General features: G+C 47.2%; 1 protein-coding gene across 10 annotated transcripts in view; it reads left to right on the plus strand.

The window, feature by feature from the left end:
* LOC306714863 (nuclear factor 1 B-type-like) overlaps positions 1-25,192 on the plus strand; it is a gene marked incomplete at its 5' end in the record, with an annotated part of 65,771 nt that overhangs the window by 27,021 nt on the left and 13,558 nt on the right. For 4 of the 10 annotated variants that reach the window (XM_079185022.1, XM_079185026.1, XM_079185024.1 and 1 more), the window contains 6 exons: positions 15,478-15,534; positions 17,151-17,219; positions 19,925-20,045; positions 20,371-20,492; positions 23,786-23,920; positions 24,136-24,320. In XM_079185022.1, coding sequence (XP_079041148.1) covers positions 15,478-15,534; positions 17,151-17,219; positions 19,925-20,045; positions 20,371-20,492; positions 23,786-23,920; positions 24,136-24,320 — 689 coding nt within the window. The remainder of the gene's footprint in view (positions 1-15,477; positions 15,535-17,150; positions 17,220-19,924; positions 20,046-20,370; positions 20,493-23,785; positions 23,921-24,135; positions 24,321-25,192) is intronic. The other 6 variants (XM_079185023.1, XM_079185027.1, XM_079185025.1 and 3 more) reach the window with 3 other exon arrangements.

A 25,192-nucleotide genomic window follows, 5' to 3' on the forward strand; every position in this document is an offset into this window, starting at 1 on the left:
TTCGTGAGAAGTGCTCCATCAAGTCGAGCCGGTTTGTAATGTAGCTCAGCCTCAGATCCTTTTTTTCCACAGCCAAACAACTCAACAACAAGTCTCGTAGTGCTTTACCTCCAGTAAATTATTATTAGTTACTCTAACTATGTGGACGTCTTTGCAGCTTTGACAGACTTTGCTTCATCCCTGCTCTACATTGGCTCCAAGTTGCCTCCATAAATCTTAAACTAATCCACCAAGTGTGAGCTCATCCCTCTTAATTTGTTTGCTTGCTTTGCGTCCATGAAGATGTTCTCCAGCGACATCTAAGCCATCACGTTGACAACCCCAAGTGGCTCCTAATACTCCGCCTGATTCTCCTCTATGGCTGCTTTGATGCTCCCTTTATTATGTTCGACGGGGCTATTTCGTCCCCTCCTCCTCTTGTTTACGAAAAGTGGCCCGATAAGGCCTTCACTGCGCAACGCTTGAACTTGCAGTCTGCTGCTTGGCCACTTGGGCAAAGCTGAGGCCTACTTTAATCAAGACACGAGAATGACCCACTTCATCTTATGCTAATTTGTTTTTTGGGGAAAATTAGCTGGGATTGACTGTGAAGAAATGTTTTTTTTTTTGCTCCCTTTCATAAGCTTATGCCAAAGTGATATCTGTGCATTGAAGTAGGCTGTGTTGACATAATTCCTCTGTGGCATTTTTCCTTTTACATATACGCAGGAGCCCTGCTTTCCATACTCCATGTGATAACATTGAATCACTTTGCTTGGTTTGTATGAAAGCAGGCCGAATCTGTTGTAAAGCAGGGAAGTTGCCCCTTTCACAATGTGCTAATGGCGTGCTAATTCTCGGGGAAAGGCAAAGTGACCGGCTCCTACAGCCGGGGTTTTACTACCTACTGCCCTTTGACCCCTTCCTGTCAGGGTGAAGGAGTCGAAACGCAAGTTGTCGTTCCGGCACAAACGCCACGTTTACATTCCGTCTCGACATGTTGACTTTACTCGTCTTAAATGCCGTACACCGTCACATACGCATTTACTTTGCACAGCAATGATATACGGTTTTAAAATGACCTTATCTATATCATAAAGAGTGTTTTATAAAGACCTGCCATCTTATACAATTGAGTCATGAATTAATGTCAGAGAGGTTTCACGTTTTGAAGGCCGTGGTATGTTATCTTTGTGTGAAAGTGGACATAATGTTTTTTTTTTTGGCCCCCACCCCCCAATACATGTGGTCCTACAAATCACTATAAACTACGACCTCAAAAGTGTTATGATACCAGATTAGATTCCATTGTACCGTGCAGGTGTTGTAAATGTATAATTGTCTTGAGCTTTGTGCGGAGACGTATCGAATGAAAAGCTTTTTATATCCTAACTCTCCATATCATTCAATTAGCTAATAACCTGTCCTCCCTTCCTTCCAGCAAGCCTCCTCAGATGTATTTACTAGGCCTTGTTGTCTTTATGCTCTCCACTGGCGGATCGTGCGCAAAAAGCGGTGGATAAAACAAGAGGTGATTTAGTGGCCTCGTCACAATGCGCCCTGCTCCGGTGGCCGCTTCCTACCTTTGTGTGGTCGAGGGCTCAGGGGTGCGGCAGCGGATACGCGGCCCGGGGTCCCGGCAGGCTCCGAGGAGGGAAGGAAACCTGGTGTCAAAGGCGATCGCTTTGCTGCTTCTGTTATCTGAGCAACAGACAATCGCGGCAAGACTCAGATCAGAGTAAAACGTGTGGCTGGGGGAAGACCATTAACTAGGTGTATTAAATGGCACACGTTTTTTAATCGTAACACGTGTGTTAGCACGAACAGGAAACTGGAAATAGACCATTTTTCAAAGTGAAGGCAGCAAAAAAAACAGAGTTGAAACCTTGATTGCATGCGGACTGCTGCTGCATGGTTTCTTTCTCTTGCTCCTCTCCGCACAGGCCTCCCCTGTAACCTTGAGAGGAGCCCGCGCAGGCCCCAAGTTCAACGAGTGCATGAGGCATATTTTCGCTGAGCGCGCTTGGACCGCCCCACTAAACCCCTCGACCCCCCCCCCCCCTCCTCCTCCTCCTCCTCCCCCCTCCTCACCATACATACAGCCTCTTTTTTTTTCCTTCTTTTTTTTCTCTCCTCCTCCTAAAGAGGACTCCCTGTAGGCCTCGCCTTTCACAGCGCCTGCAAGAGGAAATACATTATGTGTAAAAAGAATTCCATATGGTGTCATACGATCTGTGTAATTCTCTTCTCAATTGATAAAAAAAAAAGAAATCACCTTGTATGCACAATTCTGTCCTTTGTGAAAGGCGCTGTAGGCTCTGTACACTATGTACTACCTTGAAACATTTGGTCAACCCCCCCCCCCCAGTTACAAACAGGTTTATACAAACACAATACTGCAAATGGGTTCCACATGAGCATTAATGTCTGCATTGATTAAGAATACTGACTGAAAACAAGCAGTTCAACCAGCCCATTAGGGACTTGTAGTTGAAGTTGTATTGTCACTTCCTTCTTCCTTGATAAATACCTGGACGTCACTTGTAGGCAGTTGTCTGGGGGTGTGCGTGACATCAGCTGTTGTAGCTTACAGTGAGGCCTCCTGCCTTGGCTTCGGTGAGGGGGGGGGGGGGGTGAGTCTGTGGCAGTCCTACTGGGTAGGCTGTTCCAGGTACGCCCTTGCCAAGTTCAAGTGGCTTGGACCCGCACCGCAAATGGGAAATGTTTCTGCAGGGCTGCCAACCTTGTGAGAGCTGTGATTGCAACAAGCCTATTGTGTCAGGCAAAGAGATAGTGTTGTTCAACATACACTTTCAAACTCAGGAGAAAAAAAAGAAGGAGAAAAAAAAAGGCCAAGTCGAGATGTATATATATGAAGATGCTTGCCAGAAGGGGGATTACAGAGTCTGCTCCAGTGGTGGCCCTTTGATATTCCCTCCAGCTCCCATGATGCAACACTGTGGCTACTATGAGGAGATTATGTTTTCATGGTCTTTGGACAGATTCCACACCAAATTCAGTGCCACGAGAATGTCAAATATGATGTATTGTATTTGTGAGTGTGTGATTATGTGTACTGTATATTTTTGCAGTCTGCATGCAGCTTGAGTCAGTGTCGGTGGGGTTGAGCAGTCTAAACAGTTTTTTAATGTTTTGTGGCTCGCAGCTCTGAGACGAAACTGCCAGAAACGTTGAACATGAACAGCCGCGCTTGCCTTCCTGACGCAGAACAGGAACGACCTCTCGGCTCATCCTCCCTGCAGTATTTACCCCAACCCGGTTTGCCCTCGTACCCGCCGCTGATCTCAGTGAATGAACCTTTGGCATCTCTGATAAAGTGCAAAAAAACAACACGCTTGGGCGAGTGGAAAGCAAGGACTGTGGGAGCTGGCTGTGAGGCGGGCGTTAAAGGCCCCTGTGGCGTGGCCCTGAGTGGACAAATCCTAGCAGGCTGAGGAAGTGGAGGAAGGAGTGCTGGGAGGGTTGTACGGATTGGTGGGAGGCGGGCGGGATACAGGGGAAAGCGGCAAAAGGGGAATTCCCTTTCCTGAACCGAGAAAGCGATGGAAAAAGTGACTGCTCGATCTCCTTCATGCCGCTCCGTGTCAAAACAGCCGAGCGCTGGCGTCATCTGTGCAAATATTTCAAGAGATTATGGTTTTGGAGCCTCGTGGGAAAGGCTGAAGCAGCGCAGCGAGGACAACCCGACTTAAACTCACTTCAACAGAAAGCCTTCCCCCTTCTTAACTTCATCAGAGCATGAATGGGATCACAAAGACAAAATATTCAAGACACCTGCAAACACAAACCTGCCAGGTGAGGCCTGACGACAAATACCTTTGTTTGTTTGTCTAGTATCATCATCGCATTTTGGCAGCAAATCAGAAATGATTTTGAAACAAAGGCCCGTTTACATTCTCGACCTAAATAGCGAGGGAGGACCAGGCTTGCCGTGCCCAAGGACACGGCGCGCATGCATACCTGCTACACACCTTTGTTTCATACAGTGTGCTCAGTAGGACCACAGTTTGCCCCGTGAATCTGATTTGCAACATCTCAATACTCGCGTTAGCGGAACGACATGTCCCCCCCCCCAAAAGACCCAGAGAAGCCGCTGACGCGGCGCGTTCCAACCATGTGACCAAACACTGTGGCCGGTCCCCCTCTGGAAGCCACGCTTTGCTGTTGCATTGTTTACGACTCTCAAACAACAGAATCTGAAATTAATTTAGCGCCTCTCCTCTTCCCACTGTAAACTGGCGCTGTGCAGCCAAACCACATGTTGTTATTGCTGCAGTGGCAGAGGGGGCTGCCCCAGCAGGCCTTAGTAGCACAGAACAGATTTGCTCTCTGTTTTTTTGCCAGGAATGTGGAATAGAGTTCTCTCTCTCTCTCTCTCTCTCTCTCTCTCTCTCTCTCTCTCTCTCTCTCTTGGCTGTGTATACTTGCTTAGCATGCACTTAAGTATGATTTATAAATCACACACTTGTGGTGTGGCAAAGGGAATACTCCGTTAAACCTGAGAGAGATCAGATTTGCATTTTGATCTCCTATAAGACGAAGATGTTTTGTCACGATTATATGGTGCTTTGTTGTGGTAAGTGACAGGGCTGTTGACTGCATTGAGTCTCTGGGTGTTTGCGTTTGAATTGTGCATCGGGGACCCACAATCGCAAAGAGCTAAGATGGTTTGCACCTTAACTGCTGTTAGCCGGATATCTCCAGACAGTTGGAGGGTCCATGAGGAGCGGAGGAGCTCCGCTCTCTCTGGATGGCTGCCAACACTCTGACCTTGTAGCGGGCACAGCCGCTGTCACTCCCTCTTGAGTTATGTGAGAACCTGTTTTTATGATTGCAGTTTTTTATTATTTTTTTTAAAACCACTGCTCCGCATCTTGACTACGGCTCACCAAATGAGCACCTACCTGCTGGCGCTGCGACTCCACGAGAGCAACGCCAACACTTTCCTTTATAAGCGGAGTGGTTTCTGTGAAATTACTCCAATCATTTCTTCTTCTGCCCTAAAAGCCTCACTCCCTGGTCTTGTGCCAGTGGAGACACCTTAACCCCACTCCCTCTACAAACCCTCTTGCCCCCCTTCGGCCCCCGATCCCCACAGATGCTTTGATTCGGGGGGCCTGCTCCGACTGGGGGCCTCCGTCTCCAGGCTCATTAACAGGAATAGGAGGGGTTTTACTGGCCATGCGGCAGGCAGCCGGCTTTCAAACCACCGGCAAGCTCCTCCATCGGCCTGCTGCATCTGAACAACACACCCTAAAGAGTTAAAACATCTTTCCGTCATTACTGCACTTATTGGGAGTAGGAAGTTTAGAAAGGTGTGGGCATTATTAGAGCTAAAGAGCTTGAAGATTGGTCTACACCTTGCCAGAAGGTACCACCCTTCCTCATGTGGTACACAAGTAATATCTAATCCACATGTAGGATTGGGTACACAACATTTTCGATGCCTGGGCCGTTACAATACCTGAGGTAGCTTTTGATGTCTGATTTTGATGCTGAGACAGATTTAGTTAACCAGCCATATCTGTATGACGCAAATCCGAGTAACCGATCAGGAGAAACGATGATGCAGCAGCACAGTAGCCTGGATAGTGAAGAAGAAAGCTGCAAGACTGTTTATTTGCACCTGCAGCTTCATTCCCTGCTGGTGTTGTAATGGCAAGAAATAAACTGGCCCGACATCTGTTGGCAATGTCAGTAGTCTGTTTTTATGCTTGTAATGACACATTAAACTCTGTGGTTGACTATCCCCCCCCCCCCTTCTTCACCCTATGTCCCGTTCCAGGGGAGCAGTGCCAGCAAAATCGTCTGAATGAGTGCACGCTTTGTTTTCTTTGTCTGTTTTGGGCCAAGATCTGGCCTTAGATGTGGTGGCATTCTATGATCGGATAATTCCTTCCACGTCCCCAGTTTAAGGTGTGTATGCACGCGTGTGTGTGTGTGTGTGTGTGTGCGCGCGCGCGCGCGCGCTTTACCGCCGCTCGCTTGGCAGAGCCCAGGGAGTGCAAACAGTGGCAGTGGGTGGCAGGGATCCTCGGTGGCCTCTCGCCCAGCTGGAGGAGAGCCATTTGCCCCGTGAGGGAGCACCCAGTCGCCCTGGCTCGGCCCGCCGCCCTTGCCAGTGGGAACTCCTCTTGGCTGAGGCCTGACGCCGTCGTAAGCGCTGACAATCACTGACACATCACTGGCTGAGGCCTCACAGACACACAACATTACACGGGCCCTGAGTCAAAAGTGAGTCCGACATTGTAACGCAAAGAATGGAAACTATTGACGTATTTGAAATAAGAGCGTGTGTTTTTTTTTGCTCTACTTTTGCTTGTTCTTTTCCTCGCTTTCATATTTCATTTTGAATCATTTTCACATTAGTACAGTAGTTTTACCAGTTTTTTATTGTAATTTGTAGTGAAATACAATTGACTTTTGCACACATGTTTGCTTTGGGGGGGTAAGGCTGTCGGGGTGTAAGTGTGCTTGCCGTGAGATAAAGATGTAGGTAACATTGCAGTTCCTAACTGAGCGGCCTTATCAGTGGCGGCCAGAGCGCCGTCAAATGCATTAATTAAACAACACGTTGTGAACTGGTTCAGGCGTGTACTCCGCCAGCTGCAAGTCAGAAATCAGGGAGCATACTTCAGATGTTTTTCAAAAAGGTACGTCTGGAAACCAAACAATGCAGTATTTATTAACTGTGTGTGTGTGTGTGTGTGTGTGTGTGTGGAAGTTGAAAGGAAATTGGCGGGTAAAACCAGATAAACCTCGCTAGTATCACAACCAGGCTGTCCCTGAACTATGATCCGTGGGCCAACTTGTCTCTCTGGGGAGAGTGGGGAATTTCCCAGACCCCTAAACACCCCCGCCATCTCTCTTTCCCTGTGTCCCCCCCCCCCCCCCCCCCTCCCCCCTCCAGACCAGTCGAGACGAGCAGGTTTGAACCCTCTCCCTGTGTTGCTGGCCTCCCATGCCCATTGCCACTCAAGCAGCAGGGGTCCAGTGCATTTGTCTCATAATTATCCGACTGGATGGGGGGGTTCTGAAGATGAAAGAGGCGAATCACAGAGCTCCTCTGTCAAAGGTCTGTCTGCCTGACTGGGGGGTTTTGGATCTATCTCCCTTGTCCTCTCTCTCTCTCTCTCTCGCGGCATCCACCGCACCCCCCCGCCACCACCACCTCGACTCCATCTCACACACACACACACACACACACACACAGTCTTGCTTTTCCTCAAGAGCTGCCTCCACAGAGCATAATCGCCGACAGTGAACGCTCGTGCACAGCCCCCCCCCCCCACCCCTCCTCTACCAGCCACCCCGCTGATTCATTCACAACTACAAAACTGCAGAAATACCCCCCACCCTCACATCCTGAAAGACTTCAGACTCTCTTCTTTTTTTTGTTTAACCCCCCCCCCCTCACATGCTCCGCCCACCAACCCATCGGCTAGCCGCCCACCTCACCCGCTTGCCCTCCCCCCCCCCCCTCCCTCACTCACCTCCTCTTTTCTCCTCTCCACCCTCCCCACCACCACCTTTCTCCTTCTTCTCCTCTTAACTACTGGCTAGGAGTTAATGGACTGTTTTGGCTAGTCTCCAGACGGTGAGTGTCACCTCATTAGCCTATACCGGCTCGCTCCCAGACTGCTCCTTGTGTGTGTGTGTGTGTGTGTGTGTGTGCGTGTTTGTGTGTGTGTGCAGAAGGAGGACTACAACGACGGAATGTCATTGGTCTGTCTCCCCCCCCAACCCTCCCACCACACACCCCCTTACCCTCTCCCTCTCCCCTTCCCACCACTAGAATGAATGAGAAAACATGCATGCATAATTAAATCTATAGTCTCGTCCTCACTCCACCCTCCCTTCCCTCCTTCCTCCACAGCCGTGCATTTAAAAAAAAAAGCAGAAAAAAAAAAAAAGCTCCTGCTTGGAAGTTTGCCACCGTAAAAAAAAAAAAAAAAAAAGCGGTGTCTCCGAACCAGAGGGATGTGGCCAACCTTCCACCCTCGTATGGACCTATTCTTTTTTATCCCAGCCCGCCGAATGGCAGGGTGGCAACAGCGGGCGAATGTAAATGCCACCCGGCCCTGCCAGTCAATTACGCCGCAACAAAGCTAATTGTTTGTTCGGTGCATACCAAAAAGATGCCGAGGTTGGCCATTGATGGGCCCATTGTTTCAACGCAGATGCGAAGTTCTTTTTTCTCACAGGCTAGACTTGACGCTGATTAAGCGTGTGAATGATGAGACCAGACTTTCGGAAGATTTATGCAACCGTGATAAGTTAAACATTTAAAGTGTAACTAGATTTCGGGATTATTTCTTCTCAGTGAATCTTTTGATTCGCTGATATTTTCAATTAATCAATTCGTTGTTTGTCAGGAAATAGTCAAAAAGGCCCACCACAACTTCCCAAAGCCCAAACGGAAGACTTCAAATAGCTTGTTTTGTCACAAATTTCGAATATATTTAATTTGCAAAGATAAAAATTGATAAAAAAATGACATTTGAGAAACTGAATCCAGCCAGCGTTTGTAATTTTTGCATAGTAAATTGATTTAAAAAGATGACGTTCGGGAATCGTTTTTTTCCGTCGATCCAATAATTGATTAAAGAATGTTGCTCTTCATATATGAATATATCTGCAACACTTCATGCAATGGATGGCTCCAGGTGCCGCAAAGGAGATTACAAATTGTGGGCAACATGCTAAGAGGGAAGTGAAAAGAACATAAAGAAGAAAAAGCGATACAGAAAGAGGAAAAGAAGAAAAAGTAATGTCATAAAAATAAAAGAAATCGAAAGGAACGGCTACATTGTGAGAAAAGGACGAACAGAGAGAGAGTGGGAGGAGGTGGAAACGTTAAGCGGGGCGCAGTGAGCTGACTGGAGGCCAGCCTGCTCATTTTTCATGGGACAGATGAGCCACTGTGTCGCGTTGCTGTTGTGTAGTTTGTCTGCAGCTCGGCACGCTGACTGCATCACACACCGCGGGATGCAGGGTGTGTGCCTCGGGCTGTGCATGCATGTGCGGTGTGTCAGCCTATGGGTTAAACGTGTGTGTGTGTGTGTGTGTAGTACAACATTATAGAGCTAGCATTTCGGAGCTCGCTTTTGATTCTGCGTCTCCGTGCACGGTATATGCGTCCGTGTAGAGGTGGGTAAACTTTATTTCTCAAATTAAAAGGTGGGGAAGTTGAATTTAGATGGGTTAACCCTCATCTGCATCCTTGGTTTTGTGGCTGTGTATCCCCCTTTGTGCTCGCCAGGTTCTTCCTTCTCCTCTCCCGGGGCCGGTGTGGCTAATGATCCGTCAGGGCATTCAGTCCCTTGTTCAAGGCCCACTCGCCACTGAATGTGCTCCCTCCCCGTCCACACTGTTTGGTGACCTCAATGAGGAGCCTGTTGTCCTGCCGGCTCGGTTAAAATGCTCTCCTCTTTTCACTGCCGTGAGAGTTTCCTGAGGAGAAGGCACAGAGACTCGGCCGGAGAGAAAAGAGGGCCCGGCTCTCCGCCGGCATTAGTATGCGCCGGCGAGAAACAAACACACACTGATGATTCCGCGCACACGCGCACATTCACGCCGAGGTGGCAATGCTCACGTCGAGAGATGCACACGCACTCGGAGAGGTACGAGTGAGCCGGGTCACACACAGTCAACCGCACACACATACACTGTATGGCTCCTCATTGTTCTTGTCTGGGCTGGGATCCCACTTGATTCCATAAGTCTCAAAACCCTGACAGTCCTACTGTGTGTGTGTGTGTGTGTGTGTGTGTGTGTGTGTGTCTCTCCCCTTCTGCTCTATTGAACAAGTCTGTGGTGTCTGGCTCGGAGAAAAGAAGGCAAAATGTCATTGTTCTCGCAGACGTTTCAACTTTGCCCCTCTCACTTTCTATCTGCCTTTCTCTCGCTTTTCGTCTGAGAGTGTGTCTGTGTGTGTGTGTGTGTGTGTGTGTGTGTGTGTGTAACTCATCCTACTGTACCTGCATTCCCCGTCAGTGGCAGTCATTCGATAGGGTAGCTATCCGGATTACCAGGTGTTCCTTTAAGCCAATAAGAAATACTTGCCTTGTTCCAATTATGAGATAATCATTACAGTGTCACACAGTTGTATGGGCACCATTGGGAGAACACAGGGAGTCACAGTCTGTCAAAGGGAATACAATACTATGCATATCTGTCTGTGCAGAGGTATCACTGATAATAGAGTTACACGTGGAAGAGGTTGAAGAGAGGTACTCAAAAAGTGTTAAAGTTCAACACCCAGCCCTACCAAATGCAGATAAAATAGTTACAGCAGGAATTTGCACCAGATTTCATTTGTGTTTTACTGCTTAGCTGCAGCTCATCTTTACCGCTGAGACAATGCCACCCCAAGATGGCGTCCCCATTTGGCTGCAGCGCCTGTCTTCCCTTCACCCTCGGCGCCAATATCACTTTCCTTTCGGCCAGGTCAGGTGCCAGCCCTTTGCAGAACGCCATGCATGGGTCTGGGTGAGGAGGGGGCGGGCTGAGATGCCAGAATTTGGTGTGTGTGTGTGTGCAAGGGAGGGGTCGGCGGTGGCGGCGGCGGTGGCGGCGGCGGGGGGCATCGCCAGTTGGCAGGCTGGCACACAATGCCTGGCACGATAAGATCCTCCCTCTTCTGCGGGCAGATTTCCTCGCCCATATCTTTTGTTTGGCTTGTTTGGGTTGCGGCTCATCCTGATAAAGGCCACTTTGTTTAGACAACAAAGCGTGAGGGAGGGAGAGAAGAGAGAGATAGAAAGACAAAGAGAGAGAGAGAGAGAGAGAGAGAGAGGGGGCATTAAAAAAGGCGGCAAGGGGGCGGTGGGGGGAGAGTGCCACCACAGATGGAGACATAAAAGAGAGACGTAAGTGTTAAAAAATAGGAGATATGAGGGGGAAAAAATAATCGAGAAATTTGAAGACATGGTGTGTGCACTTATCGCCGGATAAGATGATATCGTCACAGATACACACTGAACAGTAGATCTGCGCCGAGGCGGGTAAGAAAAGATACAATAGGGGAATGATACTGTTGCAGGACACGGGGACGGCGATAGATAGCGAGGGGAAGAAAGACGGGAGATCTGGAGAGGAGAGCAGGTTCCGCCGGCTGCTGGGAGCCGGCCCGAGCGGCGTGAGGTCATCGGCAAAGCTGTGAGTGATAGAAACCAGGAGCAGAGGAGGACACGGGACAAAGTACACGCACATTCCACACCGGCACATGTACAGTCATTTGCGCACACTGTCAAGACTTGCATGACCCCGTGTGCAACGCACACACACACACACACACACACAAACAAACACACCCACACAGAAATATTTCGCCCGTGCAGTTCCAAGGAAGGGAAAAACTGGTCTCCTGCAGCAGGAAGAGGAAAGAAAAGCAGGACGACACTGAGCAGAAAGTCTGCTCGGCCACATCAAATATTTACTCAGGAGCAGCTGTATTGTCGAAACATTACGCATCGGAGCTGCTCCGTAATTAGGTCGATATTTTCTGCCCCTCTCTCTGTTTCCCCAGTTCTCCCGGAGTTCCACCCCTCTCCACCTCTCCTCCACGCTCCCCTCCCCTCCCCTCCCCTCAGCCTCCCCAGGCTGCTGAAATGTGTCTTGGCTCGGGACCCATGCCTCTGGCAGCCAGAGTGCTATACATGTGCACAGAACCCCGCTCGGCATAAAATGGCTGCCAGACAGGCTTCTCCTCCTGAAATGTCGACAGCGGTATGCATCTGCAGGGTGTGCGTGTCGCGCGTGCGCACTGTTTTTTCTTCTTCTTCTTCTCCGGAGGACGTATATGTATGTGTCTGCAAGTGTTTGCGGGCTAGGAGCGTGCACCGCCACTGTAAAAAAAAAAAAATAATAATAAAAAAAGAGAAAGTTTCCCAAACTATGTGGCTAATTTGATCCACACTGTGTGTGTGTGTGTGTGTGCGTGTGCATGTGTGTTCCGCAATTTAGTGGGAGAAGAATGGGTGTAATGCCAAAAAATGAGAGGGCAGGTTAGGAGAGAGTGTTTTAGTGATTATAAAATCCAGGCGAGTAACACACATGGGCGTGGAAGAACCCTCACAAGCACTGAGAAACGTTCTTGCGGAGCCAGATTTCTGTTGCCATTACCCCTAATTGCCCTAATCGTTACAGTGGTATGATAAGTATCCCACTGGACAAGAAGGTGTAAGAACTCGTGGACACGTCCCAAATACCCACAAGCCCTCTCTGCTACTTTTTCCCCCTTGCATTTCTTGTTTTTTAATGCTGAGTAACTGCAGATAGTCTGATTCATATACGTGGTGCTGTGTTTTTTCCCTCTTCCTTCATGAACCAGTTTGTTTATTTAAACAAGTGGCAGGGACGGAGGGTGCCAAGAAATGTTGTTTTTGGAAAAGGGCCGCGTGTGTACGTGCGTGTTGATGTGTGTGTGTGTGTGTGTGTGTGTGTGTGTGTGGTGTCTAGCCCTGTGATCGAGGCCTGCCAAGCTCCCAGGGCAAATCCCAGCCTCCTCGACCGCAACACTGTTTATTTACAGGTTACACTACTGTTTATTTGAAGACTATCGGATTGGCTGGGGTTCTGCACAGGACACCTTTTAGATACGGACACCAGGCCTCAGGCTCCAAATATGCCACTTTAATGTACTGCATATTATTTTTAAAATCGCAGGCAAATATATATGCTTTAAAATCCAACCCTTTGTAATCCAGAATTAATTTTTATTTGAGGCTTTATTTAAATACCTGCTCAGGGACAAAAGTGATAAACGTAAAAGGAAAAAAAAAGGGAAGTAAATATAAACAACACACTTGCGGCCTGACAAATGTGCAAGCGCTGCTCGAAACAATGTCATAATCACCCTGAAAGAAGATGAAGGAGCATGAAGCTGCCCTTTTCGGGTCAAAGGTAGAATGTAATGCAATAGGGGAGGTGTTTCCAGCTCCGGTGCAGGCCTGGCAGATGCGCCATATGCTCGCATCCCACCTTGAGTCATCCAGGTGGTCTCTCCTGGTGCTACAGTGGGGCCTCATGCTGGAAGATGCTGCCTGGGATCTCTAATTGCCGCCGCCATCTGCTCTTTTTGTCATGGTTGCCTGTTCCGCCCTCGAAGAAGGGAGGAAAAAAAGAAACGACAACAACCAAAAACACAGAACTCTGATCCATTCTAACCTCTCCCGCCTCCACCTCCTTTGCTCCTTCTCTCCCCTCGCCCACCTTTTCAGCGTTTACCTCATCTCCACTCTCCGGTGCTCTTTTTCCTCTCCCCTGGCCTCGTTTCTCTCCCACTCAGCAGTTCTCGGGGCGCGAGCGTAGACTTGGCAGTCGTAACGAGACTGATGGATGACTCCGAGAGTGGCATGGGGTGGGGGGGAGAAGACAGGGAGACAAGGCCACTGAGCTCCCTGCAATCACTTTATGGACGTGTGCTGTGCCAAATCCACACAAACCTCCGTCCGCTCACAAAAGCTGCTTTGCACACTGTGTGTGTGTGTGTGTGTGTGTGTGTGTGTGTGTGTGTGTGTGTGTGTGTGTGTGTGTGTGTGTGTGTGTGTGTGTGTGTGTGTGTGTGTGTGTGTGTGTGTGTGTGTGTGTGTGAACTTAAGGGACTCGCTGCTTATTGGTGCAAGGCAAACTTTGCTGGAACCAGACGACAACTTGAACATGTTGTTCAAGAGTGTACAACTTGCAATGATATGGATTTTTATTATGGACACGATTAACTGAAAATAATTTTGATAATTGATTATTTGATGGAAGAGATTTTTCGACGATAAATGCAAATAGTTTTGTCACTCCAGCTTCTCTCTGTTTTATATATTTTTGCCGTTTTGGAGTTTGACGGGCATATTTCATTACTTTCTGCAATCCTATGTCGCAGCCCTATCTGCTTTAAATATAAAAAATGTTCTACATGTGCACATGACAGATTTGACAGAGAACCCTTATAAAAAATGTGGGACTTCACGATGGGAAGGCATAAGTCATCCATGTGTTTTTAGAAAGCAGAGCGGAGGTGTATTGTGAGACTATAACTTCTATGTTACTTGTAAGTTTTTAGGGCTAAGAGTACGGGAAAGAGGGGACTTTTTTCTTTTCTTCTTAACGTATGGTCCTGTTCCCTCCCTACTTTGTCATTGTTGAGCTTCGGCCAAGAACATTCTGTTTTTGCAGCGCTGTTTAATAGTCAAATTTAGGAGAGGGGGGAACAAGAGAGAGAGGGAGAGAGACACAGAGAGAGAACAAGTAATGGATAAATCTTTCAACTACTTTTCTTCTCTCTCTCTCTCTCTCCCACCCCACCTCTCCTTCCCTCTCTCCGTTGCCTCCGTAACACAGCTCATGAGAGCTGCGGCAGGAAAAGGGGTGTTGTTGCAAGGCGAGGGTATCTGAGTTCACTGTCTCTAGCTTCTTGCCTCGGCTCTCTCGCGTTAAAGACGTATACGATAATCTCCCTTCTGGTTCTCATTGGGCCCTCTCCGTCTCAGGGCGTGTGTGGGCTTTGGCCAGTTCGGGTCATTATGGAAGTCCGCTCAGACGCTGTCCCGCACCGTTTGGCACGGCAGTGGTTCAGTGTATACTTTCAGTCAGTTTTTCCTCCCAACACGAAACATACAACGCAAAAGTACGCACAGATTGATATCTGACTGTGACGAATACAGTTCATTTTGTTGTTTCACAACGTTTGCAGTTGCGTGATATGAAAAGGAAAAAAAAAAAAAGGCTCATTTGCCTGTCAGTCGTCAACCAGGGCAGGAAGCTTCGAGGTACGTCAGTCCGGGCCCATCTCATACCATCTCATACCAAAGTCTGCGCGCTGTACCCGATGGAAAGAATTCCACTCATGTTTCCTCGCAATTCCCCGCCCCTCCTGTCCTCTCTCCACGTTTTGTTCTGTGCTCGTACCTTGCACAGCAGGACCGAACACATTCTGCACAACCCCCCCCCCCCCCCCCCCCCCCCCCCTCCTCCCCCCTACACTCCCTTAGCCCCTTTGAAAAATTACCCAGAGGTCTGCTGGTAAAAAAAAAACTTTTAGGCTATCCAGTGTCAGACAGAGAGCTCTTTTCTTCGGTCTGCCTTCCCATTAATGATAATGCTGTTCAAACAAAACGGTCTTGTTTAATGTACAGTGGGTATGCTCGCCTTGACTGCTAGATAAGGAGAAGCATTAATGCATCAGGAAGTCCTGAGTCCCCTGAAATGCACTTTGTCTTTTTGAGTGTCTTGACAGAAGTTGTTCCTGAATTCTACTTGACCTCAGTGAGTTTGTGGCTGTTGAGAGACGAACTGTAAATCAGATTAAAGTTCTGATTCACTTATTTTTTTAATTACAAGTTACAGGATACAGTCTCCTCACCCAGCCACCAGGTGACATTTGCTGGAAATAATCAATGCTGACAAGAAACCAGTGTTTCAGTAAGATCTCCAACTGCTTTACTAAGCCCCCCCCCCTCCCGTCTCTCTGTGTGTTTGCAGACTCGCGGCAGTCAGGAAGTCCCAGTAACAATGAGCCAGGCAAGAACCCTCTTCCAGGTATGTACAGTACCAGTCATCCTCCCTCCTCCCTCCTGTCATCGCTCTATTGTTCCTCTGCAGCTTGCCCTCTGTACAGCGGCCTATGTACACCGTCGCTTACCTCGTTTGAATAGTGTTGATCTGCCGTGAACTCCGTGACTTGCAGTCAAAATAGCAAATCCCTTACTGTCGAAACCCCCCCCCCCCCCTCCTCCAAAAAAAAAAAAACTGTACTGTACTGCCTTAGGTTCATACCATGTAATACCTTTGAAACAACATTTTTTTAATTGGATCATTAAATTTGAATCGTCATCATCCTAGTGGCCACATCCAAAACAGCGTGAAACCAAAAAAGAAGAAAAGAGACTGGAGTGAAAACAGTCCAGCAGATTGCACCTTTCGCCTGGCAGCTGAGTGTGTCATGGTGAGCCAGCTGTAGGGAATATTCTCCATCAGCGCTGCCGTTCCCTTGGACTGACCTGGCGCTGTGTCGTCACAACATTGGAATGAAAATAGTTTGAGAAGTATAATTAGTTGTCTACCTCAAGAGCTGGTTCTGCCGATTCATGTGCCAAGGAAAACATGCTAGCGAGCCAATGACTCGAAGCCTCGGAGGCCCCCGGGTAGTGGCACGGTCCCCCGGCTCACTGGAGGCATGAGGCTTTGTAGGTGCCAACCGAGTCCGCCCCGGCTATCTTTCTGGCACGGGACAGAGTGCCCTTGGCATTGCATCAAAGCCGAGCTTGGGTCATTTGGGTGTCAATAACTTGTCTGGCTATTTTACGTGTTTGACCTATAGCCTCTGGTTAGTGTTGCTGAGTCCTGGGCAGGTCATACAGAACACCGCAAACAATATACATTATAATTACTTGGTCAAAAAAAACGATTTTGACGTTGAAAGAACTCCAAAGCGGATTCCAAAACTGCAGAGTTACATTGGAAAGAGTAAATAATCATGAATGTAAATACTGCAGTTAATGGCTCTTTAAAGTGGATGTTTCTTGGTGTGATAGCTCAGCGTAAACGGTGTCAATATTGACAGTTATGAAGTTTCTCTTGAGTATTTGATCGAATGGGCCGCGCCTGCGGCTCAGCGTGGGCTCATTCGTTGTGCTCTCAGCAGCAGAATGTCACTCCCACCTCCCCACACACACCTGTGCTGTCACTCTTAACTGCACCGTACACATCGACTTGCTGCTGTTTGTTTGAACACTTCAACTGCAAAAGTACAGCACAGTAACTGAATTTTTTTTTTTGAACCCTTAGACTACAGAAAGACAAGCGTGAATACTTGATGTGGTACAAAACTGATGAATTCTCCTTTTCACCATTTTTTAAAAAGTATTATGGGATGAAATCCCTGTGTGGTGATCTGTACCTGCGTATTTATCTAGTCTTTGAAGTAGTCCACTTGTTCGCGTGTGACCTTTGTGCTCTTTCTAAATCTAACAAATCTTCATACAAAATGAAGCAGAATGATTGAGAAGAGTTGGAAGACCTATTGAGCTCAATGCTGCTGTTGATTTCACATTCAAAGAACTTCATCATGTGTATTTTTCAAGTGGTATGAAAGTGTTTAATGAATAACAAGCATGACTGTGATAATGATTTTCTGTATGTCCCTTTGTCTGCAGTCTACTTGGAAGACAGCTTCATCAAATCAGGAGTCTTCAGTGTTACAGAACTGGTGCGAGTGTCCAGAAGTAAGTACATACCGCCGTCATGTTGTCATTTTGCACTCGTTAACTAACCTGCACACGCACACAGGTGCTTTCAGGTATTCCTTCACTGATCACTGAGTAGACCTCTGCTCACATTGATGATAAGCCGCGCCGCGGCTGGGAATCACATCAGGACAAAGTCCATGTACTTACAGGAATGTTGGAGGTGTAAGTTTCCCTGTCCTAACAGGTGCAACCTAGTTAATATGAGAGTCAGGGAGAAGTCAATCAATCACAGTCTGTACACGCCCACACAGCCCTGAGAAGAGGTCTAACCGGGTTAGACCTTTAGATCTGCCTTAGCTCTGCTCGAACGCAGACCGATGTATTTGCATGTTTACATGTACTCGCAGCTTTTTCTACAAATCCCAACCTCTGTGTATTTACTGAAATCCACAATACAACTGTAGTGTGGCAAATCCAGTTTGTCCGGTCCGTCTGTATGAGCCTGTGTGCATCTGTATGGACATGTCTACCCTCCGCAAAGCCGTTAAACGGTTGTCCCTCCAGCAGTCCTCTGATAACTGAAGGCGCCCCAAGGCGTCCTTTTCCTGTACTTTAGCTCTGGAACATGCCTGCGGTGCACAAAGACTCCAGTCACCCCCAGTAACCTGTGTTTAAGAGAAACATACCGGTGTCATGCTGTCTGTGTATTTACCAGTCTATTCCCATCTCATGTAAGACTCAGAGTGGTGTGCAATTCCTGTTCAGTGCTGCAGATTGTGATTGTGAATTATTGAATATTCCGAATACGACGACTTTGGTTCCGGTTTCTGGATTATTTTTCACAATTATTTTAGACTTTATACACCAAATTATTAGAGGAGAAAACCTATGAATACCTTTACTATCCTATAATCATACACCCTTGAACTTCCAACTATAAAGAATTATGCTTTTATTCCCTGCACACATGTGAAATTCTCCAAATTCTGTTTTGGTCATTCACATGTTAACGTATTGAGACCTTTGTTTCCGTTCACCTGGCGTGTCAAAGTGTTTCTGATGTAGGAAACGTGGACCAGGTTGTCTCTGCCGCTGTCTCATACATCAAGCTCTGAAAGGCAGAACCTTCTCATTTCGATTGCTCTGAGACTGACTGTCCTTTGAAAGGCTGTGTTTTTGTTTAGTGTTTAATTTGCCCCCTGACCAGATGGCTGCTGCGCTGGCGTCTTTGCTCTCATGTGACCGAGCCCGGTTTCACTAAAGCCAACTGAAGTCGAGCTGGAATTTTAAAAAGGTCGACGGACACACAGGAATTGTCACTCACTCAGCCGGTCACTCCCTGGGAAGATATCTAAGCGGCCGCTCGTCCGTCATCGTGCCTCTCTCTCCGACTCTCCGGGCCGCTGAGACATTCTTTGAAGTCCATCAAAGGAGGCTGCGGAGTTCAAGGCTGACTTGCAAATCCAGCATTTCGACGGGGACACTCATTAATACAACGGGAGCCTCCACTGCAAGTGTAAAGACATGTTCCCCTCATAGAGAAAGACAAGGTACTCCGCTAAAAGAAGCACTTGCGCGGCAAATGCAGCATCATTGTTTCATTTAGAGTTTTTTTTTTTTATCGTCTCAAATGAGATGACAGGCAGGGCAGCCAAGTGCCAAGAAGAGAGACAGTAAAGAGAAACCGGCACAGACAGAAGTGGTTGGGGGTATCCTCATCCATGAATGAAAAGAAGAAAAAACCCAAAACAATGGTCTTGTATTCGGCGTCCTCGGGCCGGATGCATTCCTCCACAGGCAGCTCGGTATGGGTAGCAGCGGGTAGGGGCCTTTGCCAGGGCTACAGTGGGCTGCCAGGGCGGAGGCTGGCGGAGGGATCGTGCCAGTGGTGAACCTCAGACCACAACAGACGGCGCCACACACTCCATCCTCTCATCGACTCCAAACCAACCAGCCCGACCGCTTCGAGCCGCAGGCGGCCTCGCGGGCCACACGCTGAAGAGCGAGGAGGCGTGTGGGAGACGGGGGAGAGAGAGAGAGAGTGACGATGGGTGGTGAACTCCTTTTGTTCTGTAAACACTGGCGCGGCCTCCCTTGAAACAATATCCCTCACCTTGACCGCAGTGAGAAAAACACCTTTCCCCACTGTAAATCACTATGTGAGGAAACTGCTGAGTGCTATACTGGACCGTAGAGAAGAGAAGAAAAAATTGCGAATTCGGTTTTTAAGTTTACTTTGCTTCCAGAGGCCGAGCTCATCTAACTTTTGATGCATCAGAAATTAATAAACAACAAAAAGGCCTTCTTTTGGTGCTACTAGCTATACAACACTGTTGTATTACTGCTGTACATCTAAATATTTAGTGTATATTCAGCGTGTCTTCTTAGTGCCACGTCTACAACTTGGCTGCTGTAAACATTCTCGTGAACATTTTTTTACCTGCAGCAACAAGAGCGTTGGGAAGCATTGACTTGTTAATCAGAGTGCTCAGCAGAAAAGCCCGTGGTGGTCAGACAGTTAACCTGTGAATGGGGAGCGCTTAATTTGATACACAGGGCCTCCAAACACTAAGCGTCAATAACAGTCAGTCAAGCTATCGTGCAATTAATTGTGCGCCTCTAGATGCGAGTAGAGGGAAAGACGCAGCACTCAGTCTGACAACACTGCTGACTCTGGACTCCCTCTTTGCAAGTGATTACAGAGTAACTGTCTCTCTTTGTTTTCTCTGTGTCCTCTGCAGTGCCCATCACCCACGGTGCTGCGGTAAACTTCTCCATGGCCGACATGCCCAGCCAGCCCTACTATCACGACCTGAACTCCAGCGTGGGGCTGCACCGCTCCCTGTCCTCCCCTCCCGGCAGGTCAGTGGAAGTTACAGCAACGAAGCCCTTTTTGGGCAAAGTTGGGGGAGGAAAAGACTTTCTGTTACAGCAGTGACATTGTGCATTATTATCAGTACAGAAGAAATATGGCTCCGAGTAGTAACGCTAAGCTAAGCTAACCATCTCCTGGCACTAGCTTCATTTTTAGGGTATCAACCCTCTTGTCTAACTCTTGGCAGCACCGTGAACATGCGCATTTCTCAAAATGTCAAACTCTCCTTTTGATTTTGTGATCTTGAAAGTCATAATGGCCAAAAAAATGACTGCTACTCTGCTAAACTATGAAATGTCCCGTGTCCCACAGCAAAAGGCCCAAAACCGTCAACATGGAGGAGAACATGGACACCAGCCCGACAGGACCCGACTTCTACTCGTCACCCAGCTCGCCAGCCAGCAGTCGGGCCAACTGGCATGATAGAGAAGGAGGTGATTTTCCTGTTTTTATTTGACCACCTTTATCCACTTATGGGAGTTTTTTTTTTTTATCAGGCTTGGATGTATTTGTCAGTAACACACTCCAACGCAGTTACACATACGGGTTACATAGAGTCCGGGAGCAGCCCTTGTGCGACTACAGTCTCTTGCGCAGCATGTTGACAGGATTTAATGAGAGGTAGGAGAGCGTTACCCGTTTCGCCCTCATCGCATGCAAATAGATTTGATCAAAGCAAACACTTCACGTCGCTTTTGAACAGCTGAACTCCCTTTAACGCTCAGCCTTGTCATAAGCTACTGTACATCAATGCCGCCAGCCGTTTCATTGTGGACGAACTGCATCTGGTTTTCTCTGCACATGAACCGGTTCAACCCTCTTAAAATACATACCATGACAGAGATAGCCCCAGGCATCGCCAGTAATATAAATGTTTGAACCCATTTGAACCGCTGTCTGAGTGTAAATCTGCTCGCTCACACCTGTCGCTTACACAAAGAAAACATTGGTTTCCACTATGCAGAGAATCTGAGAACAAACTGTTCCAGCTGAAATTCACAACTTGCGTAACGGCACTCCGGTCATTTTGATGGCTTATAAACTGAGGTTTTACATTCATACAAGTGCAAAGTTGGGTGTATCATTTTTCTTCATATGCAGAGAGCTGAAACACTTTGTGGGTGGCGTTTATAGAGAAATGCCTTCTTATAAACGTCATGTAGAGCTATTAGACCTGCAGGGCGAACGTGTCAGATGACTTCTCATCAGGAAATCAGGCTGTACAGCTTGGCTGAACTTGAGAGGAATCTCCCGTCAGTGGAGTTTTGATGATCGTGTGCCAACTTTAAGGCACAGGACTAGTTGGAAGGGAATTAAGAAATAAAGCTCACCTAATGAGCTCATACGTAGGGCTTACTGGATCTGGAAAAAGAAAAAGGAAAAAAAAGAAAAGGGGAGAGCCGCGTGTAGCGAGAAACAAGCTGTCCTTCGTGCTCGTTTCTGCGTGCGAGTAGAAAGCGAGATCCTCGCGGGACAGCTTGCATGTCTCATTACGTTGTCTCCTGGTGCAGAGCACAGCCCGTCACCCTTTTAATTAAGGTCTCACTGTCCCGTGTTTCCGGATCATTCTCACTCTCTGCTGACTTCTCTCTACACTCTGCTGCCTGGGCTTTACTGGGTGGTAGGAAGCGTTTTGTTGGACTAAGTAATTAGAAATAAAATGTCCCACCTTTTTTTTTCTCCTCTTACTGTGGTTTTAGTTTTAACTTTGTAAAACTCCTCATTTTTTTGTTTCTCTACCAAGTCCTCATTTTTTTTATTTCAATATAACATGTAGGAAGGCTGAGAGAGGAGAACACCAGCTGGCACAGGAGAGACACAGCACTGGTGGGATTCAACCACAGCCCATTGTGGCTACGGGAAAATGTAGCCTGTCCCTTTGCACAAGGCCTGAGAGTATTGCTCTGCGTAAACTTAGACGCTTTGGGGCGAGGAGAAAGGGAAAGCAGTGGGTAGGAAACTCTCCAAAGACAGCCATTATTCTGTCAGGAGGGAATAAATGAGAAGTGGGGTGATATTAAACCCATATGAGGCCTCTCAAGTGCCAAGCGGTCATTTCTCGCACATGGTTGTCGTTCGACAAAACCTCTCCGTGTAGAAGTAGAACTTGTTTCTCTCTTTTCTTTTATTAAGGGAAGTACTGCATGAATTAAGACTTTTTTTTTTTTTTAGGATTTTATTTTAAGTGAACGTACACATTCACAGCTGGTCTCAATGCAAAAAAAGAAAAAGAAAAACCGTTGGACTTTTTATTTAAACTATTTAAAGTGTCATTTCTGGTAAATTAATTGTTGTTTGTAGTTTAATTTCCCCAGGCGACCCAGTCGATTCCCTGAAGGATTTAATTAGCACAAGAGAGGAAAAGCTGAACACCTTCACCACAGAAAATATTTCCTATTTATACATGGAAACATTTCGCAGTGATCAATCTTCTCTTCGGTATTTCTCCCTCTGACATAAAAATGAAAGCGCTTAAGCCTGTATCCTCTTGCAACCTCAGACTGGGAAATCCCCCTGAATTCCAGCCACCTTTGTCGCTCTCTTTCTCTGGAGAAGAGTAATTCTCACCCGTCACTCGGGTGGATCCTTCCATGTCCTCGGAGGGAAAAGGGGCGGTTAATACTATGGGAATGACCCAACAACAGGGTTTATATAGCTTATTGTTTTGGAAGGGGGGAGAGATGGATGATTTAAAAGTTACACACCCCAACAATCTGTGACGGACCAGAAAAGCACTTGACGAATGTTCTTAGAAGAAGCAGACATCGTCCGTTGCCTCTCGCATCTATTTGTTATCACGTTCCCTTCAGACATCTTGTCTTAACACGGAAAATTGAAAAAATACGCAGCGCCGTGACAGCAGAACATTGCTCATGACAGTGTGGCGGCAGCGATGTTGTGCAACTTTAAGAGCCCGTGCGCATACTTTTAGTTTATAGAACGACTCTCGTTTTTTGAAAACAAATTTCATGTCTTCTGCAGAGCCTTCAGGATTATTCACGGGGAATTACAGTACAGCTTGTCAGACACCGTGTAAGGCCGAGGCGAGCAGATGTTACAGTGTAATGTTCTATTTACGATTACGTGAGGGTCTCGAAATTCCTAAATCCCATTTGAGCGACCGGCTGCTTTTGCAACTCTGCATCCGATCACTGGATGTAATTGTCTGCTCAGACTTGACAAAAGCCAAATTTTCACAGGACTCATATTTCTTAGGGATGTCCAGTGATTTGTTATGATTCCAGAGATGATGAGTGATTTTGACCCTTTGCAGTGTCTCTATTATTTACAAAATTCATGTTCCATTTTGTCTACTGCATTCGCCCAAAGACCCCTTGGTAATACTAATCCCACGCAGATCAAATTCTGCTTAATTTCAACCGTAATTCATTTTTGGCACTTAATTCCTTTCATTGGTGGAGCAATGGAAGCATTAGTGGAAGCTGGAGGGAAAAGGTTTTGATTCATTTTCAGCCTATTTATGCCCCAAAAAAACCAAACAGTTGCAGTGTTTATTTCTGTGCACCGGTGATGCCATTTGATTTCATTTTCCTGTAAAGAAATGTTAAACATGACACAGAAGCTGGAAATATTCCTGCCATCTGGTCGTGTGCAAATATGCTGAAAGAACGGATCAAAGACTTTTAAGAGTCTAGATAATCAATAAGGCATGTAGAAATGTCCTGACCTTGAGTTGTTTGTGTGTGTGTGTGTTTCCCCCCACTAGCAGATATGTCCTCTCCAACCATGAAGAAGCCAGAGAAGCCGCTGTTCAGCCCCACCTCCCCGCAGGACTCCTCACCACGACTCAGCACTTTCTCTCAGCCTCATCACCCAGGACTAACAGGTGTAGGACACAGTGGTGAGTTACTGCCGACTTTAACCACCAGCTCTCTCTGGCTAAATCTGGACTTGTAATGGACTATTCCCTCATAAACACGGTCTGAAAAAAAAAGAAATCGATGTCGATACTTCATTTACGCTCTCGGATCAATGATGATCGCTTTATCTTAACCCTCACCAATAACTCAATCTCCATCATCCTCTCAACTCCTCTGTCCGTCTCTCTTTTTGCAGTTATATCGACGAGGAGCCCCCCTCCACACTCGCCCCTGCAGTTCTCGGCCTCGGCTATCTTGCCCCCGGCGCCGTCGCCCTACTTCTCGCACACCACCATCCGCTACCCGCCCCACCTCAACCCAGCCGATACCCTCAAGAGCTACGTGCCGTCATACGACCCGTCCAGCCCGCAGAGCAGCCAGGTCAGTGGTTTCTGTTCGTCTTTGAAGAAGCCAGTTTGTTGGCCAGACGTCGGGAGGCTGGTTTGGCAAGGGTTTCGTGGCCTCAAGTAGTCTTTTGTTATCTTGTTCGGCTCTATTCCCATCTGACCTAAGATAAATTACAGCATGCATTTGTCATTATTTCATTACTGCCTCCTTGGACTATTTGTAAGTAGAGAAACATCATCCGGTTTTGCTTGTTGTTGTTTTTTCTTTTATCTGAAACCTGCTCCTGGTCATCCATGATGTCATTAGAATGAACTGCTTTTTCTCAGCACTTTCTTTCCAGAAAATCTGAAAAGAATAATAATTTTATAAACCCCAAATAAGACATTTTCAACTCTTAAACCTGACCGCAGTATATATATTTATAATATTGGTCAGAAACATATAATTACAGAAGCAAAGAGTTAACTAATTCGATTAATTCACGGTGAATTAAATGATAGTTGAATCATTTTTCAACCCCGGACTGAACTTTGCGGACCACTTTATGTGACAGAGAAGCATATGTTTGATATAATGCTCATGGTAAAGGTTATAGTACGCTCTCTGCCTTATATTTGCAGTCATGCTAAAAAAAAAAACAGCTCGACGTAAAAAAGTCAACCGAACCGTTGCGATTGCAGTCACACGTGACGTACAAAACTGTATCAAGACGTCGTAGTAAATCAAATAGCTTAGGGCTCTTATATATTCTGGGCATACACTGCAGCCAGTGTGTTGGAGAGAGAGCAGGCGTCTCTATAGATGAGAGAGCCGTGTGATATTTATGTGAGTTTTATATCCCCGCTGTTCTCACTGTAAACAAAGGCCTCGTAGACGGCTCCATCTCCAGAGCAGGGAACGGGCCA

This window comes from Pholis gunnellus (assembly GCF_910591455.1).
Source record: "Pholis gunnellus genome assembly, chromosome: 23".
Lineage (NCBI taxonomy): Eukaryota > Metazoa > Chordata > Actinopteri > Perciformes > Pholidae > Pholis > Pholis gunnellus.